The sequence below is a fragment of the Rousettus aegyptiacus genome, unplaced genomic scaffold (assembly GCF_014176215.1).
Source record: "Rousettus aegyptiacus isolate mRouAeg1 unplaced genomic scaffold, mRouAeg1.p scaffold_m13_p_17, whole genome shotgun sequence".
NCBI classification, from domain to species: Eukaryota; Metazoa; Chordata; class Mammalia; order Chiroptera; family Pteropodidae; genus Rousettus; species Rousettus aegyptiacus.
This window is the reverse complement of record NW_023416292.1, coordinates 34200061-34218619: the sequence shown is the minus strand read 5'-3', so window position 1 is coordinate 34218619 and position 18559 is coordinate 34200061. Positions and strand designations below refer to the sequence as shown.

Sequence of the window (18559 nt, the reverse complement as noted above, 5' to 3'; positions counted from 1 at the left end):
TAAACAAGAAGAAGAGTTCACCTTTATTCTTATCCTCACGTCCACAGGCCTCTCTGTTTTTTTATGTGGAGAGCCTGAGCCTTGGGGTCACAACCACTTTCTCCATTGAGGATTTTGTCATAGTGCTTCCTGAAACAAGGCAGTCAGAACAACTAAGTCTCTGCAACACCTGTGCTACCGTGTCATGCTTTATGTCACCTCTGCAGAAAATGCAGTTTCGAGCCCAGCTCTGTGGGCGCAGAGGTCAGAGCTTTCTCAAGTCTTGAGAAAGCTGATTCCAAGGATCCCAGACTCAAGACACCAGCTCGAAGCAAGACCTGGTTACCAGGACTTGGAAGAAGGCTGTGGAGCTTCGCCGACCCTGCCATGCCGGCAGGGGACAAGTCCAAAACTGGCGTGTAGGTCTAATCACTCCTGTTCGCCACAGCTCTTATTTCACAGTCTTTTCCCTTGATTTCTTCTGTTTCTTCTGCTCCTCATATTCAAGTATTTTCTGTTGGAAGTAGCCTGTGGGTTCAGATACAGGTTTAGAGGCATCAAACCTGGCCAGGACAACTAAGATGAGCTCAGGAGTGAGGGTCAGAAGTGTCCTCTCTGTCTGCTCCCCGTGCTCTCCTTGCTACACCCACGTTCCTGCTGGGGGTCCCATGCCCTCACAGGCCCCTCAAAATCCAAGTATTTAATTTAGCCCAAAAAGGAGCCTATGGACAAAGCATAGGAATTAGCTAGAGACTTGAAGAGCACAGGGCCTCCAGCTGGTTGATGAATAGAGCAACTTCTACATAATGTCAGGCCAGAGGGCATTTTCTTAGGCTTCAGCTTAATTCAGCCCCACTAGTAAGATCACAGCTCTTCTGCGGGCCTCTAGAAGGAGATGCTCCTTCCTTCCCTCCTCATCCTAGGGCCACACCTGACTTGGGGCGCACTGGCCCTCTCCGGGCTTAGATGACAGGGGTCATCACTGTGTACCTGCAGGAGGGTTCTTGCTCTTCTCAGCTTCCTGGATGAAAAGGGAGAAGAGCTGTGTCTTCACAAACTTCTTCACAAACCGGCGGTTGGCCTTGGAGTTCAGAGCCTTATAGAAGGCCCGTTCTTGGAAGTGGCCTTGCCCATTTGCTTCCCGTTTGATATAGGAAACATAGTGACCCACAGTCTTGACAAAGAACTGCACAAAAGGGCCTGAAACGTGCTCGTTGATTTGTTCTGAAGCTGTAGGGAACATACAGAGGCCATCTCAGAGAGCAGCAGCAGGATGAAACTACCCACTCTTACCCCCAAGTGGCCATCATTGCAGGCTGAGTGCTCTGGGGAAGGGGGTGGGGTAGGCTTCATCCTTACTGACTCATTAAAATGGGAGACTGGGTATGGGTTCTCCTCCATTGCTTAGGAAGAATTAAATCTCATGCTCAGTCTTGCCCTAGAACCTAGGTCTGAGACCGGCCCAGGCCTGCCGAGTGGGTCCATTTTTGTTCAGGAAGGAAATGGCTGGGAATCATGCATGCCCTCAAGGAGAAACCCAAAATAAGAGGGGCCTGGGACTTACTCTGCAAGTCATTGATCCCCTGACCAAGAGAGTCTAAGATGTCATCCTGAAGCTTGGGTGGTAGGATGTCTTTCTCATCACCAACCTAGGAAAGGACAGAGCCCAGAGGTCAAGCAGTCAGCGAGGAGGTGTGAAGGCTGTGATAGAGGAGGTGGGCATGCATTCTGCACCCCAACGCCACCCCCAAATTAATAATCAGCCACATAGGAGAGAAACAGCCGAAGCTGATTCTTGGACTTAGTTCGACATAAAGCATCAGCAAGTCTCATCTCTACCCCTGCGGCTCCCGGTTTATACCCTTGCTCTAAAGGCACCAACACTGATGGCCTTGTTGTTAAGTCATCTGTGTCTTGGTTTGTACAGGGCTCCTTGAGTGAGGATAGGTCTTGCTGGCTTGGGTTCTCACTCAACAAAAGTACTTAAGCTCGTTGAAATAAGGGGAACACGGATGAGACTGGAGTGATTGAGTTGATAGTGGGCCTGCAGGGGGCTCTGAACCCAGATACTCACTGACATTAAGAAGGTTCCTTCACGAAGATTCACCAACAGGACCTGAAATGAACACAGAACGTCTTTATCCCCTGCCCTTGCTTCACAGACCTCAGGAGGACCTACCACCTCAATTTCTGCCTACGGGTGTATCTTTCAGCCCAAGTAGCAACAAAATCAGCATCCTTAATTCTCATTTCCTGTCTGACACTCCTTTCTCACCGTTCTTCTCTTTGGAAATCTCAGATCCCTTTCTGGGGAAAGGGGCTGAGTGTGTAGGAAGGAGGATAAGGGAGAGGGGTAGGGTGGGAGGGGACACATGGCCAGTCACTCCCTTAATTCAACGCTGAGTAGAGTAACTCGTACATGGCGCACATGGTAATTGTTTTGCACACTTACTTAATCCTCCCAACAGCCCCCGTAGAGGCACGCACTATCCCTATTTTTGCAGGTGAGGAAACAGACTCAAAGTAGTTGCTTGAGGTCATACTGCTAACAAACAGCAGAGCCAGCCGCCAAGCCCAGAATGCAGGTCCTCAAGATGGCACTCCCTGTACCCGCCTTCGACTCCCTTCCTCTGGTCAACTTTAGGACAGGGGTGGACATCTCCTCACGCTTGCAACAGCTTTCTCTACAGCCTGGAGTTCTACTCGAAAAACTCCCTCAGCTTTGGGCCTTCACACAGGAAAGAGCGAGAGAAGGAAATGAGCCCAGAGTCAACAGGAAGAGGGAAGGGAAGGTGGTGAGGAGACTGTGCATCTCCAGGCTACAGGTGAGACAGGCACAGGGCTGGAACCTGGGCACCCTGAGTTCCAGTACCAGCTCCCTCCCTGCCTGAGGGGCTTCGGTCTAGACCAGAGGCTACAAACAGGCATCCTGCTGGTTGGCATCCAACCCGCAGATGTTTCTTTGATCTTTAGAGCATTTTTAAATAACTGAATTAGTTTCCGATATTTAAATTGGAAAGCTGCATACAAAATTTGGATGTGGACCTCGTGGAAACCAAGGGGCTGACGCTGGCCCTCATTTCTAAAGGACAACATTCCGGGGAAGCCAAGCGCAGCCGCCGCTGCGCAGGGCGTGCGCTGGACCGTTTGCCATCATCCCGCAGGACCTGTGTGGGTCACTGGAACGCCGGCTGGGATCTTGCTTTCGGTTTGGACTCTTGGTCTTGACAATAGCGTGAATGATCTTTCCATGTTCCCTTCTTCCACATGAAAGGAAAGAGAGGGACTGGAAAGTGTGCCAAAAGACAGAGCAGGCACTGTAATTATCCATCAAGGGAGAAAAGTTGGACTAGTCCAGGCCTGAAACCACTTGCACATGCCGGCTCAGATGCCTACACTCAGGGACGGCTGTTCGCGTGGGGGTTGGGAGGTAAGTGTGTGGGAAGAACTGCTGTGTGAAGTCATTCCCCCAAATCTGTCTTGCGTTGGGGTACATTGCTGTCTGTCAGGGAATCCCTTCCAGAGAGCTTATATGGGGAGTCGGGGCACCCCCCACGGCCGCCCTGCCTCGTGCCTTGCCCCTGTCACGGAGCAGCTGCTGAGGAAGAAGGTCGGCCAGGACTCTGGCATGGCAGGAGCTGCAGTCTGCTGGCCTTGGGGTGTCTTCCTGCCCGGCCATCGGCAGGGGGAGGAGCCACAGCTTCCGAGGAGCTGAAGCTGCAGCGTCAGGAAGTTTCACAACTTTTGGGGTTGGGACGTTTTAAGTCTTATTGCTAAACACGGGGGCTGATACTCTGCCCCAGTGAGTCACGAGGCGAAGACTCGTTCAAAGGGCGTGTGTACTCAGTGATTCTGAGGAGGGCTGGGAAGGCCAGGAGGCGGGAAGGGACACACCTTCCTCTCCAACAGCGCTGTGTTAACCAGGACTGAGCTGCTCCCTCTGCCAGGTTCCACCACTGCCTGCGTGGCCTGGGAAATGTCGATCAGTTCCCGGGACCTCAGTTATTTCTTATGTAAATGGGGGAAGTCCTGCCAAGAGGGCTGGTTCCAAGCCTCTTTAGCAGTTTACTGCTAGCCTCTACCCCGCCCCCGCCCCCCACCGCGCATGGTCCTTCGGCTGCACAGAGGGGGTCAGTGGTTAACCAGTGCAGACATACATCTCTAAGTAGCTCTTCCCGCTTGAGATTATAGTAACGGTGCTATCTCTTTAAAGTTCCTACTGACAGCTCTAAGCAGAGCACATGTTTTGAGCTGTTCTTCCGACACTGGAGATAAGATGTATGCTATGAACACCCATTTTCACACTGGGCCCTTTGGTATGTCTGGGGCACTATCAGGAAATAAGAAGCTGACAAAATCAAAGGGCTATGACCTCAATTGCCAGCTGAGCTCTGAGCTAATCAGAAAGATGACTCTCACTGCAAAAATCTGCATTTTCAAGACTCCTACTAGTTTTCAGGAAGGCTACCTGAGTTAGCTCGCGGCCAAGGAATGAGAATGAATTCCAGTGAGGTATGTGCTGTATAGAACAGTTGCGCTTATGCATTCAGATGAGATGTGGGATGCCCCTGAGCCTGCCCATAGGGGCCGACTGGCCTAGGACAGCTGGATGACCCGCGCGCAGGCTAGGTGCTGCTCCTGAAGCCCAAAGGGGAACCGCTCAGGAGGAGGCGGCTGACACTCACTGAGCACCGGCTCTGTGTCAGGCGCCGGGCGAGGAGCTTCATGCGGCGGGTGGCTCCCCCTAGCATCCCTAGGAACGGAACACTGTCATCCCCGTGTTACAGACGTAGAAGCTGAGGCTCGGGCTTAAAGGGGTGAAGCAGCTGCCCCAGTTCACACAGCCGTCAGCGGCAGAGCTGGCGTCCAGACCCGGGTGTGCCTGGCTCCACACTCCGCCCTCCTCTCGCTGCGCCTTACCTCCTCCATGGGGCTCTCCGTAACCTCCTGCAGGAAGCGCATCTGCACCCCCACCATGAAGGGGGTGGGGCAGCAGACGGTGGCCAGCAGGCTCTCGGGGACGACGGGGATGTAGGTGTGCGCCCAGCTGAAGGGGTAGAGCAGCGCGGCAGCGGCGTGGATGCACTGGGACAGGGTGCTGGGGACAGGGTGCAGAGAAGGAGAGTCAGGGCGGCCTCCCCGCGCCCCTGGCCCTGCACCCCCAGCGGCAGCTGCTGTGACCGCTGCCTGTGCAGACGCACGCGCAAGTCCGGGAGCTGTGCTGCTCACAGAGCTTGTGACTTCTAGAGGCTAGGAGGGGAGGGGCAGAAACCAGCAGAGGCCGAGGCTCCTCTCATCAAGGATGGGGCCTCTATTTGATCTTTCTTACCCAGTCAGTCATCTCAACTCACTAGCGGACAAAAATAAAAGTGGCTCTGAAGAGAGGAGGAAAGAAGAAATGCCTTCGCTGAAACCGATTATTGACTGAGCTCTTTCATGTGCATCTCAGTGCTAAGGATGTGGATGCTAGGCAGGGTAAGATGTGGCCCCTGCTTAAGGAGCTCATGGTGTAGTCAAGGAGACAGACCCGTAAACACTGGGCGCAGCAGACAGGCGGACCATTTCTCCCTTATGTCTATCCACCCTCCTGCCCAGTCTTTACATCTCCCGGCTCCCTCTGGCCACGAGAGGTTAGTTAAAAGTTACCAGGTTGGCGCCTGAGTTTGCTTGGGAAATTCCTGGATTCCAGGAACCCCTGCCCAGCAATTCCTACCCGGAAAGTCCCACGGAGGTGCCTCCTCTCCCGGTTCCAGTGAGGCATTCCCGGTGTGACCCTCGCCTAAGTCACAGCCCGGGCCCAGCTCCTCCCCCTGCACAGCCGCACAACCTCTCCACGTGCAGCCCCTGCTCGTCATTTCTCCAGGCTGCCCCCAGACCAAGGCCAGTAAAAACACAGATGCGGAAACCTCGTTCCAATTCTTGGTATCAAGCTAGCGCTTCCTGAGTGGGAAAGATCGAGCCTCCGAGAGTCTAGCCAAGGCCTAGGTTGACTGGAAGTCCCCTCCCTGCCAGCAATTCGGGGATCTGATAAACTCCGTCTGGGAAGGAAGTGGGGAGTGGAGGGATTTCCCTAGAGAATGCTAACTAACGCCTAAGAGGTAAGTCCTGCCAGCCTCTCTGCCCATGTCCTGACCAGCTGACACCTGGAGCCGCCTTCACTTCCTAAGCGCTGATGTTAGGGGGAAGGCCGGGGATCCCGGCTCTCACCACACGGGGAGCTTCTTCTCCTTTCCCTGCAGGGCTGGGAGTGGAAGAGCTCATCCCCAAGCAAAGGCTTCCGCCACTTCCCTCCAGGCTTAGCCTATTTGTTGCCACTGGTTTTTACAAAATTTTCAACCCACAGAGCCCACCGCCTGCCCAAGCTCCCTTTCCTCTAAAACCCACAGCATTCGCTTGACCCTCTGGCCTAACATGTGGATGCCCCACATCCTCTTCTTCCTCTTCTCTAAGATACAGAACCAGGTCGTCAGCCTAATATTGGCTTTCTCCCTCCCCAGACGTGACTAGAAGGCCAGCCTCCCACAATTTTGATATTTTTTTCTTCTCCCATTTTATCACGTATCTCCCTCTGACTTTCTCAGATTCGAAGTCTCTAAGAGGTAGAGACCAAGACACGACAGGACCCTGCTTCAACTACACACAGGGATACACTCAACCGTGAACATTTTATAAAGACCGACAGTTAGTGCTTACCAATACAGTGCCTGGTAGGGTGCTAAATGCTGAAGGCTAAATGCCTCACCGCACCCTTATGAGGTTGAAGCAATAAATTTGTCCATTTCACCGACAAGGAGATCATGACTTCAAGAAGTTAAGAAACTAACCTAAGAGGAACCACGTAAGGAAAGATGGAAGGACGGGATTTGAGCCTCATTCCGCTCATTTCAACACGGAGGCTTTCAACCACTGCAGAATTCTGCATCCCCTGAGGTCAAAGACTATGTCTTGTTTGTCTGTATCTTTCCGATGCTTGGCAAACAGCTGACACACAATAAATGTTTGTTGAATGAGTAAGTGGACAGATGAGATGTGTCTGCCATTAAGGATGATGGGCTTGACCTCCATACCATTATACTCCTTCCTGCCCTGCCCTCGCCCTCTCTCCCTCCCTCAGCCTTGCATGAGCAGAATCATAGCAGCATCTGCCCTGACTTCTGGGCCTGGGCTTCCCAGGATCACATCATACCCTTCTTGGAGTTAAATCAGAAACCTTCCTCAGACTTAGGCAGCAATCACGTTCAGAGGCAGAAGCAGGGGGACTGGAATGGCTTCCTTGAGCGGTTTAGCACAGACCAAGACCCAGAGGCAGGAGGTTGAGGACCCGGGTCCTACACCCTGGTTTCCTTCAAGGACCCTCCAGCTGTCCCCTTGAACCCAGGGAAGCCAGTCAGTTCAGGCCAGCTGCTCAGTGGCTGGACCCACCTGAGATCTTCTGCCAGGAAGATGATTCTTCTCTCCAGCACCGCGGAGGCAAAGATCTGAACGATCTGTTCGAGACTGAGACACTGCAACAGAGAATTAAAATCCACGTGTTCTAGGTGGGAGTCCAGGGGCCGTGTCAGCGAGATGAACTGTGGGGAAACCAGAGGGAGAGGGTGTCACCACAGAGGCATCACACAGACCCCATCACACTGCCAGCCTCCGCTCCATTCTCCCCACGGGAGTAAACCTGCTCCAGCCTCTCCCCTGCTAAACACCCAGCCTCGGTTTCCGGGTTCCGTCTGCTTGGGGATAACACGGAGGACGCGCTCCCAGCATAACGCGCACTGCGTCCTGCCTCCCTCGCCACCCTCACTGAGTGCTCTCCGCCTCCCTCTCCACGCTGTCCCCTGCCCGAGGTCCTTCAGATTAGGCCCTCCCCGGCGCGCTCTTCCCCTTGGCCCTCGTCCTCTCGCCAGTCTCAGAGGCCTTCCCTGGTCACCTAACGCAGTAGGTGTTTTCTGCCATGTCGCACGCATTTTTCCCCCTTTCATCATAATCATACGATTTTTAATTACATATTTCTTTGCTCGTTTTCTTATTGCACGTCTGCCTCCCCGACTAGACTTTTAGCTCCATGACATCAGGGACCATGTTCCTTCTATTCACCACTTTATATCCAGAACATAGTCAAGCTTGGCGCCCAGCAAGCATTCCATGCTTATCTTTTGAGTAAGTGAAAAAGCCCAGCCCCTCCCCAGATTTTTATATGGGGGAGCCAAGGTTCAGAGGGACACAGATTCTCCAGAGGACCAGGGGTCAGCACTGGAATTCTTAAAACAATGTTCTACTTGCTGCTTTGTCTGCTTAGTGCCTTAAAACAATAGCATCCCGCGAGGCATGGGTGGGAACTCAGGGTGGATGAGTGATAAGAGACAGGTGGAGGCCACATACTGATGTGGATGAGGGTGGGGGGGGGGCAAGTGGCAGTTTGGAGTCTGGAGGCAAAGTCCCTTCTAGCGCCAGGACCCTCAGCTGATGTGGTTTATTTATTATAAACACGAGTCTTGGTGGCTTGAACAGTGACTAGGTCCTTGTAAAATCAGGTTGGGAGGATCAGAAGATTTGGGGTCTGATGTTCAGCTCTGCCAGTAATTCAAGCCAAGACCCAGCCCCTGCCTGGCTCAGTTTCCCCCATATGTTAACCCAGGGAATGGAAGGACCGATAAGAAGCCTGCCTCCTCCAGCCAGGGAGTGCCGTCCCCCGTTTCGCTAACCCACCTCAGTGCCCGAGTCGGGGATGAAGCTCTTCAGGGTGACGGTCTTCCCAGGAGCAGGGAAGGCCGCCTCTCGGAGGCCCTGCATGAACGGGTAGATGACTGCCATGGAGATCTGGTGCCTCTTCTCCACTTCATCCAGGATCTGCACAGAAAAGGACCACGGGCGGCATGGCGCAAAGGGATGCCGCTGGGCGAGGGGCAGGGACCCCGTGTGTGAGGCTCTGCACCGGTCCGGCCAGGCCTCACACGTGTCTTCCAGGCTCTCCGGCAGCCGGTTCCCTCCTCCCGGGCAGAGACCAGTCTGCTGCTTATCTCCTGCTTTTCCCTAGCCTTCTTTCCATCCTCTCCCCACCAATCCATGTTCCTCCGTTCTCCAAGCATCAACATAAACTACCTTCCCCACGAAGTCATCCCAGGGTAAACCCATCATCCGTGATGGTCCATGGTCACTCGTGCTGGTTGGAGTGTGAGCCTAGAAGCCTGGGCCTCTTGGCTGCCCCTCTACCCTCTAACTTCCACTGAGGACTCCCCAGGGCCAGGGGCAGCTTTCGTCCCACAGAGCCCCACACAGATGAACACTTCACCCAAGCAAAGGCTGACAGAGCTTCCTGCCTTCATCTTCCAAGGGGCCTGCTGCCGGGGGTGGGGACAGAGCACACCAAAGCCCTTTTGTGGCCACCATGACACTCTCCATCCCTTCTGAGGGACTTCCCTCTGATCCCGACTCGGATGTCCTGGTCACAAATGAACTCCAGCAGAAGTCCCAGAACCCTCATCTTCCTTTCTGCCCAGGAAGGGGTCAGAGGGAGTCCGAGACTGTGTAATAATTATCTCCACATTTCTTCAAAGCTCTGCCTTTCTCACAGGTCACCTCACACCAATGCATGAGCCAGAAAGGGGTGGGACCATTATATGCATTGGACAAAGAAACTGAAACTGATTCCTAATCTGGGCTCCGCCCACTGTCCTGATCCAGCTGCTTGCCCCCCTGGCTGGAGTCACCTGGAGCGGGCACCTTAGCTTCAGTTCCCACTTTTCTCTAAAAACGAGTGGACCCCAAGCCCCTGTCTGCCTCAGTTTACCCATGTGTGGCTCAGCCGACACTGGCTGTAAGGGGGAAGCCCCACCACGGGCTCAGGGAGTACGGGCAGCCAGGCAGACCTGGGACCTGGGGAGTCCCGCCCCGCCCCTACCTTGGAGAACAAGCCGAAGCAGCCGACGCAGCTGATGATGCAGTACACCTTGGGGAGGCGGGGGCCGCGGCCGGCGGGCTGGGGGGGACAGGACGGTTCGGTCAGCGCTGCAGCCTCACCAGAGCCTTCACCCAGCTGGGGCTGACAGGGCACCAGGCTGGTGTCTGGGGCGGGGGATTCATGGTAAAGGGTGGGCTGGGTGGAGAAAGGCCTGGCTGGACAGCGGTCCCGTTCATGGGACAGGCAGCGGGGAGGCCAGAGCAAGCACCAAAGTCAAAAGAAGATGGCCTTGACGGGGCCGGCGGGCTCGCCAGCGGGCACTGCCACCAACTGGAGTCAGCAAAGAGAGGGGGCAGAGACGAGGAACCGACGAGGGAGGAGGGCCCCGAAAAAGGGACTCAGAGAATCCTGGGAGCCGAGAATAGCCTTTAAATCCCAGTCCATGACCTGGGAGGCTCCCGGGGGCACGACACTGAGGCCTGGATTGAGAGGGCAGAGAGGATCAGGCTGGAGGCTCCCTCAGAGCGGAGCTGCTGAAAGCTGGGAGAGCAAAGACCGAAGCGTGGAGAGCGAGGTCCCTGGGGTGGGCGAGGAGAGGCGCGTGTCCCCGTTCTCGCGGGGTTGCAGAGGGCACTAACATGGCAGCTGGTGCTGGGCTGTGCGCTCTCTACAACCACCACTGCCAGGGAGCCTGGGCTTTTGCAGCTGAGGCTTGAGCGAGCCCAGCTGTGGAGCCGAGAAGGCCGCGGAGAGGAGGGGGCGGTTCTGAGCTGCACAGACCAAGAGGCGCCTGCAGTATCCGATCTTCCTGCTGCCATCCACGTTGGTCAGAACGAAGGAGAAGGTCTCCCTGAGGAAGAGCGGACAAGGTTTGCATTTGCTCACTGGACTCTAGACCTGGAAGGCGGTCAGCTTCAGGGGGTGCTCGGGGGGTGCGCGGGGGGTGCGAAGGGCCAAGGGAGCTGCAGATTAGTTGTGAGAATAATAACACCAGCGATTTACTAAGTGCTTATTGGTGCCAAGCTCTCAACGCCTCATCTCATTTAATTCTCAAAACAACCCTTTGAGGTAGGTTCAATTATTATCCCCACCTCAAAGATGAAGGAACTGAGGCTGGGAACATGTTTCTGTCCAAGGTCATTCAACTCATAAGTGGTGAAGCCAAACCTCCTCAGAGGCCGAGGGCCTTCTCCTAGCTCCAGCGTCTGCCAGTGACAGAGTCAAAACCCAGAGCAGATGTTTCTAGCTGGAGCGCCCAGAGGCGACTGGTTAACTCAATTAGCTAAGCTCCTGGCCTCGAGGGCCCCCAGGCAACATGTTTGTAATGGATCAACTGAGTCCCTCCGGGTCCCGGGGGAAGCTGGGGAGGAACTGGCGTGCACACCCAGCGAGGGGGTGCTGGGGGGCCACGCGGCTCCCGCCGGCCCTTCTCCCCCAGTCCCAGAGTCTGTCGAGGTGGGGGCGGGGCAGGGCAGTTACCTGGGATACTCAGTGAGGGGCGCCCACTCGTTCCCGTCTGGGAAACAAAACAAGGGAATGGCGCTAAGCAGCCGCTCCTCCTCCTCCTGCTGGCCCCGAAGCAGGTTCTCCCGCTGTAAGGAACAGGGGGGGACGCGTGGGTGGTTCAGGTAGGGGCGGGCGGAGACGGCTGGAGCGCCGGCGCGCTTCCACTGAGCCTCTAAAGCAGTCTGAGACAAAGCTTTGCCACCAGCATGGGGTCAAAGGGTGCCTCTCCCTGTCGCTCTGCGCTGGGACTTCATCCGGGGTCTGGAAGGAGCGACCGCCGAGGCTGGAGCAGCCCCTCCTGGGCCACGTCTACATGACCCTGAGTTAGACTGCAGCGTCCTGAGGATCTATACAGTCAGGAAGGGGGCCAGGGCCACGCTGAAGACAGAAAGACGGGCAGGGCACCTGGCTTCCTGCAAGGACCACGTGAGAGAAGGGAAGCGGCTTGGCTGCCTCCCCCTCGGGGTTAGTGAGAAGGAAGCCCTATCCCTGCCCCATTGCCCAGGACGGGAGCCGACTGGGGCCTGATACATGGGCTGTGGCCACAGGCTGAGCCTGGCCGCCAGCTGTGTGCCCTGCCACCCTGTCCTTCCCGCCCATCCCAGGGAGGCCAATCCTGCAAGGGAAGCTTCTCTACAGAGAAGGGTGACTGGGGATGGAATCTGGAATAACCAGGAGGTCCCTAAAGGGACATAAGAGCTAGCCTAGTTTCCCAGCGAGGGAGCCTAGGTCAGCATCTCACAAAGAAGCCAGACCTAGATTCTGTGGGTGATAACAGAACACAGGGTGCGCCTGCAGGAAATGGGAGCGGCAGGCTCACGGCAGCTCTAGACTCAGACCCTGGCAAGGTGGGGAGACTGAGCGGGCACCCCTCACCCCCACCCCGCGGCCTCTCAAACACGGCATCCTCCGTCTCCCCCTGCCCCTCCTTCAGTTGTCACCTTGGGAAACTGGTAGGTGATCGTGGGCTCATAATCCTCCCCTGACCGCCGTTTTTTTAAGGAGACAACGAGGAGGTATTCGAAGAAATGCTGTCCTCCTGCAAAGTTGGTCAGACAGTGCTCCTGGGCCCTTTCTGGCTCCTTTGCAGCTTCCCCCGAATTGTCCTGGGCAGATCCTGAAACAGAGGCACGGGGCCCATCGGTATCACATGGATCCAGGCCTTGAGTGGCCTCCGTGAGGCTCCAGGCAACTTCTGCACCTCAAGGCCACCCTGCCCATGCCAACGTGGAGGTCCCCGGAGCCTGCCCAGAGCCAACCGGGCAGTTTCCATGCCTGCCCCGGGAGATGTGAAACCACCGAGAGAAAAGAGGAGAAAAGAAACCACTGGTCTGGAAGCCAAGGAAATGTACTGGAAAGGCCGCCTGGGAGGCCCTATGCCCCAGGGTACCGCGGAGGCTCCACCTACCCACGGGGTGCTCAGGACGCACCCGAAACAGTGTGCCCTGCCCAGACCTGGGCTCACGAAACCAGAACAGGCACGAGGGCCATGTGGCTGTGACCACGCCAAACCCCACGGAGGGCATGACGGGCTCTGAACACCAGGAGGGGAAACCTCCCAGCCCGGTCACATGGGGGACGAGGTGGAAGTCAAGATATAAAAGAAGAGAAAAAAAAAGCGTTTCAAGGAAGAAACAGCCCCATCAATGAGAGTGACTCTGGAAAGAAGGAAGTGGGTAATCCAGTCCAGACCTGCTCGGAGTCGAGGCAGCCATTTCTGGAACAGCCTGAGCATCCCGCCTATCACTTGTCCTTCCCTCTTCTCGGGCCTGTGGGGCATGGAGCGCTACCCTTTCCTCCAACGCGAACTGGCTACAGAAAGCCTGAGAAAGGGGCTGCCGCTCCGGTGTCCAACCACAGCTCTATGAAGCCGAGCCCCACGCCGTCTTCCAAACAGGGGAGAGCAGTTTCCATCCTGTGCACCCGATGGTTGAGCAAGAAGGATGTGACGGGACCCAGGAAGGCAGCCGAATGCCGAATGCCCGTAGTGACAGAGGCAGCATCCTGGCACTGCAGCTCAGACCTCAGCTCCTCCCAAGAGCCCCAGGGTGTGGTGAGACAAAAGGTCATGAGCAAACACCTCCGAGGCTCAGCTGCTTCTGGGCTAAGGGCTTTGAATTCTGAGCCGCAGATTGTACAGCAGGTTTATTTACAACCTCAGGAAAGTGAAGAATGCCTGATAGCATCAGACTGTGGGCACTGGAACCTGGCTGGGCCCAGGAAAGGGATCCTACATCCCCATAACTTTGATTCTTGCCCTTTCACTTCTCAACCTGTTCAACAGCAGCCAAAAGCCCCTGCAAGGCCACCCGTTGCACACTGGGACTTGCAGGATTTCAGGGCTGCAAGCAAGAGCACAGGACCAAACATTTCACCTTCCCTGATCGAGATCAGTAGACTTGGCCCATTAATGATCTAAAAGAAGAAATTATTCTAGCAAGAAGGAATCCTGGAAATCAAGACAAACCTAAAAGCCTCCTCTCCTGGTGGTGAAGCAGAGGGCAAAGTCCTTCTCTGAGCTGGAGAGTTCCTGGTATTTCAGGAGAATTACGGTGGCGTATCTCTCACCCTGCAATATGTCTAAGACAGATTTCTCTCATTGGGACCGGTTCCAGAGCTCCAGCAAAGAATCCCTCTTGCAAATAGAAAGCAGTGAATCAGGACATTCTCCCTGGCCTACAGTAGGGGACTGGTTGCATCAGCAGCCTGAGGTCACTCAGTGGCAGTGGAAAGCATCCGGATGATCTCCACCCCACCCTCATTCCCGCTCAGTCTTTTTTCCCTGTTCCCCCAGTTCAACAGTTCTGCCCAAGCTAAAGGCAGAGCAGCTTGCCTCTGGGGCTCCAGTGATATCTGGAGTCTGGGAAAGAGAGAAAGAAGAGCCCTAAATTAAATAGAATTCTCACATAAACCCTTGAGTGAGTGAAACCACAGGGTAAGAGAAAAGGACTTGGGCCATGAAGCTGTGCCTACGAGGAGCCAGGAGGCAACAGGGTTTGCTGCCAGCGTTTGCCACTCCTGCAGAGAATTAGCATCCCCCTGGAAAAAGTGGGGCGCCGAAATAGTGGAAACGGCTGCCTTGCTCTTAAGAGCTTCAGATCTGGCTTTCGTGGGACTGGTAAAACCCAGCACTCAGTGGCCCAGCCATGACTCCTGGGGAGAACCCTCGTCACAGTAAATAAGGATGTTACGAATGCTATGATGGTGAGAACAGTGAGTGACCCGAACACTCAGAGCTGTCACCACGCCGTGCTTGCAACCTGCACAGACTTGTTGCACAATCCTCACCATCTGCCTGATGAACAGGCACCCTCCTAACACAGGCGAGGAAACTGAGGCACAGAGTAATTCAGGGACTAACAGAATCTGTTGGGGGTGGGAATTATGAGAGTTCTATGCCATGCCCCTGCCTTCTGGAAGTAGGACACACCAAATATCCCACGAACGTGGGATGCCTCCTGTTTGCAAAGGACTTTGAGACCAAAATCTTTTGCTGACAATTCCAGAACCTCAGGAAATTATTCCTTTCCCCAAATCCCTTAAGTTGCAATTTACAGCCCATTTCCTCCTGCTTTATCAGGAGAGCCAAGAGAACAACAAAACTCACAAACTCAAAACAAAAAAAAAGTTACTTCACTTTTGGATTGAGGCCCAAAAAGTCCAGAAAACGATTACTATCTCCTACCTTTCAAAAGGGGTTATCAGCAGAAGACACAACATCCATCAAACACACGTATTTCATATAGGTCAACCCGTTTAATTCCCAGTTCCCTAGAAAGGAAATATTAACCTGGGTTTTAAATTAAGGAGGGAGCCACCCTTTTTAAGGATGTCAGGAGTCTGGTTACACTTGTTCTTCCACCACGAAGCTCCACCCACAGCCACCTGGGGAAAGCCCCAGAACAGGCTAGAATATAGGTGAGGGGAGTTCCTGGAACCTTGATGTAGAAAGCTGGCCCTTCCTTTTCTAGCTCAGCAGCTCTCAACACAGGATAGCCAGTGCCATGACTCCCTACCAGGGTAATTTATGCCTGCACGTACACACACACACACACACACACACACACACACGTACACACCGCCCCCCACACACACCCTTCTATTACACAATTGCCCTACAGCCCAAAGGGCCGAAGAAGGGGAAGAGACTCCCCAGGACATGGAGGACAGGCAGAAGGTATGAAGAGAGCACACTCTCCCGGCCTGACAGGTGCCAGACCTCAGGACACGTAGTACTGGCTGCTCATCTTCCAGTTCTTCCATGTCCGGGAAGCTCCGGGCACAATCATCAACCTGGTTTGGGGCCACAGTGGGTGGGGACAACTGGATTGTCTCCCCGGGGCTGCAGGAAACAGACCCTTGCATTCGCACAGGATCCTCAGGGTTGAGGGAGACCAGGAAAGACCAGGCCAGGGCTCTCCAGAGAGGAGAGGACACCAGCCCCACCCCACAGTCCCAGGCCTCTGTCTCCACACATGGTCTGCCTTGGCGGGGTGGAATGACCCCGGATACTGGAACCCTGTGTTTGGGGAGAAGAGCAAGGGCTGAAGGTGGGGGGCAGGACTGTTGGCAAAAGGAGCACTGATCTCACCCCCGGGGCTCCCCAACTCTGGGGCTTGGGGTGGGGTGGGGGTCTCATGCAACTTTTTGACTTGCCAGTGTAAGAACGGGTGTGCTCTCTGCGAACCACCCTGGCTTACTGTCCCCTTGGCTTTCTCTTCAGAAGGTGGAACCTCTGGGCAAGCAGGTGAGGGTTACTGCTACTCAGCCATAGGTCTGGCCAGTGAGAAGCAGCAATAAATGTTGAATGAATAAAATGAGTGAATTTTTAATTGTCTTCCTTCCAAAGCCCAGCGCCCCTTCTAAGAAGAGAAGGACTGAATATTGACTGCGAACGTGATCCCCACAGCCTTGAACTGGAGGAATTATTCTCACCCCACGGGTGGGGGTTGGGGGGGGCGTGACTCATGTGGTTCACACACTCTAAGGAAGCAGCTCAGCAGGTGCCACCTCAGCTCTGCTAGTGACCACAGACTCCAGGGCCCTTTGATGCCCTTGGGCGGGGGTGGTACGTCGTCAGGGAGACCAGTTATTCTGGCCTGTGGCTATTTGCGGCGCAGCAGCGGGGAGCCGCCGAGTGGCCTATGCCGGCGAGGCGGGCCAGGGCGGGGCGGCGGGCACCCCGGAGCTGAGGCGGGTGCGGGAGGGCGCTCCGGGCGCGCTGCAGTAGCACTGCAAGCTTCCTGACTGGAATCACACGTGGTACCGGGGCCCCGCCACCGTTTCCTTTGCCCCGCCGCCTCCACCTGACCCCTGCTGGCCTGGCCGCTCATCTGACCTCCGACCCCGTCCCCACCTGGTCCTGTCCACCCCTACCTGCGCCTCTCTCCTCTCACCTGAGCCCTGCCCCGTCCTCCCGAATGCCCGGCGGACTTCTCCCGGACCCCGACTCCCCGCGCCGCCCGCCCCGGCCCCCCGCGCGGTCCGCCTCGCGTCCCGGCCCCAGTCCCCGCGCTGCCCTCGCGCCTCTGCCCCGCGCCCCGGCCCGGCACTAACCCCCGCGGCCGCGCTTCAGTCTCAGGCTGGCTCGCAGGCGGCGGCCGAGCCCATCCATGGCCCCTCCGGTGCCCCGCGCCGGCTCCCGGGTCCGCGGCGGCCCCGCCCCCCGGTGCCCGACCTCCTCGGGCGCGACGCTTTCACTTTCACGCGGGGGGAGGCCGGGGGGACCCGCCCGGGGCGGGGCGGCGCACCTTCCGGCCTCGGCCCAATCCCCGGCGCACCTGGGCGGGCCGGCGCGTCCCTCGACCGCCGCGGGAGCCCGTGGGGTGACAGAGGGCGCTCGACGCGAGTCCGGCAGGGGCGGCGCCACTTCGCTCCCACCCTCCGCGGGGCGCCCCGGGGAGCTGGCCTCCGCGTACCCCGCAGTCCCGAAGCGCGCGGGGTTCTCGCGTAGTCGCCCCCCTACCTCGGTGGTACTGGCCGGGGCTGCGCCGCGGGCACCGGCCCAGCGTCCGGGTGGCCGCGACCTTGCCCCAGAAGGGGGCAGAGTTTTCAGAGTCGCCACACCTTTCCAGCGCCTTCATCTCTCCCCCTGCGACTGCCCCGGCCTCGCGCCAGCGCCGGATCGTTTGTTGTGTTTGCCCTTCCGCCCACGGGGCGCGTGTGGCTGCCTCCCTCTATTCGCGGTTTCACTTCCCACAGCGAGCCGGAGGGAACCCAGCGGAGCCATAGGGGCTCCTGAGGAGGGACGAGAGATGTGGCTCGGTCCCCGTCCTGTCTCCTTTCGGGGAGTGTGTTTTTTGTTTTTTGTTTTGTTTCGTTTTGTTTTAATTGGGTAACATTGGTGAATAACATTATGTAAATGTCAGGTGTACAACCTTATAATTCAACATGTATACACACTCTACTGTGTACTCACCACCCGAAGTCTAGTTAGTCTCTTTCCATCACCACGTGGTTGCTCCCTTCCCCGCCACCCCCCCACCCCCCAGCAGCCACCTTCTGTCCTCTATCTATGAGTTTGGTGTTTTGTTTCTTTTCTCCTTCAGCAAACGATTGAAAAAGATGTGACACGTATATACAATGGAATATTACTCAGCTATGAAAAGATGAAATTTTGCCATTTGCTAAGGGAAATAAGTCAGAAAAGTACAAGAACTGTATGATTTCACTGATATGTGGGATATAAAACAAAAAGCAACGGACATCCAGTGTGTTCTTGGGCAGATCAGCAAAATGAGGATAAAGCCTCGTCTTGCTTCCCCACCTCCACGGAGACGTGAATATTAAGGAACAGAAAGCTCTTTGTAAACTCTTATGTGATGTGAATTTAAGGGATGATGATGATGATGATGATGATGATGATGATGATAGTTGCAGCTATCCACACTTCCTGTCTTCTAATTCCAAATCTCAGTCCAGCTTTTCAGATCCTCCTCCACCCTTCTCACCTTCACTGGCTTCCAAACATGCCCAGACTTCAAGCTTCATTTGTCAGATGAATATCTACATCCGATAAGCCTCAATTGCTCCCTGGGGATCTAACCTGCCCCGCCCTCCCAGGACCAGCATCCGTAGGGGTGGAAAGAGTACAGAGTCCTTCTGAAGTTTCTTCTTTCAGAGAAGTTTCAGCCTCAGTTTTAGGCATGGGTGGCAGAGAGAAAAAGACACCCTGGAAAAAAG

The 18559-nt window shown here is 55.7% G+C and overlaps 1 protein-coding gene across 4 annotated transcripts; it reads right to left on the bottom strand.

Moving 5' to 3' along the window:
- On the bottom strand, window positions 1-17588 carry DENND2D (DENN domain containing 2D). 4 transcript variants are annotated; one of them, XM_016155558.2, is made up of 12 exons: window positions 17343-17588; window positions 12319-12494; window positions 11351-11463; window positions 10652-10721; window positions 9872-9949; window positions 8680-8820; window positions 7402-7550; window positions 4900-5077; window positions 2054-2095; window positions 1544-1628; window positions 970-1209; window positions 1-507 (listed from the first exon to the last, which is right to left on the bottom strand). In XM_016155558.2, exons 1-12 carry the CDS (start codon window positions 17458-17460, stop codon window positions 431-433), a joined length of 1467 nt encoding a protein of 488 aa, XP_016011044.2. In that variant the 5' UTR covers window positions 17461-17588; the 3' UTR covers window positions 1-430. The 4 variants fall into 4 exon arrangements, with proteins under 4 accessions (XP_016011044.2, XP_016011047.2, XP_016011045.2 ...); XM_016155561.2 differs by lacking the exon at window positions 17343-17588 and adding an exon at window positions 16934-17046; XM_016155559.2 differs by lacking the exon at window positions 17343-17588 and adding an exon at window positions 13070-15056.
- Between the last annotated feature and the right edge of the window lie 971 nt (window positions 17589-18559).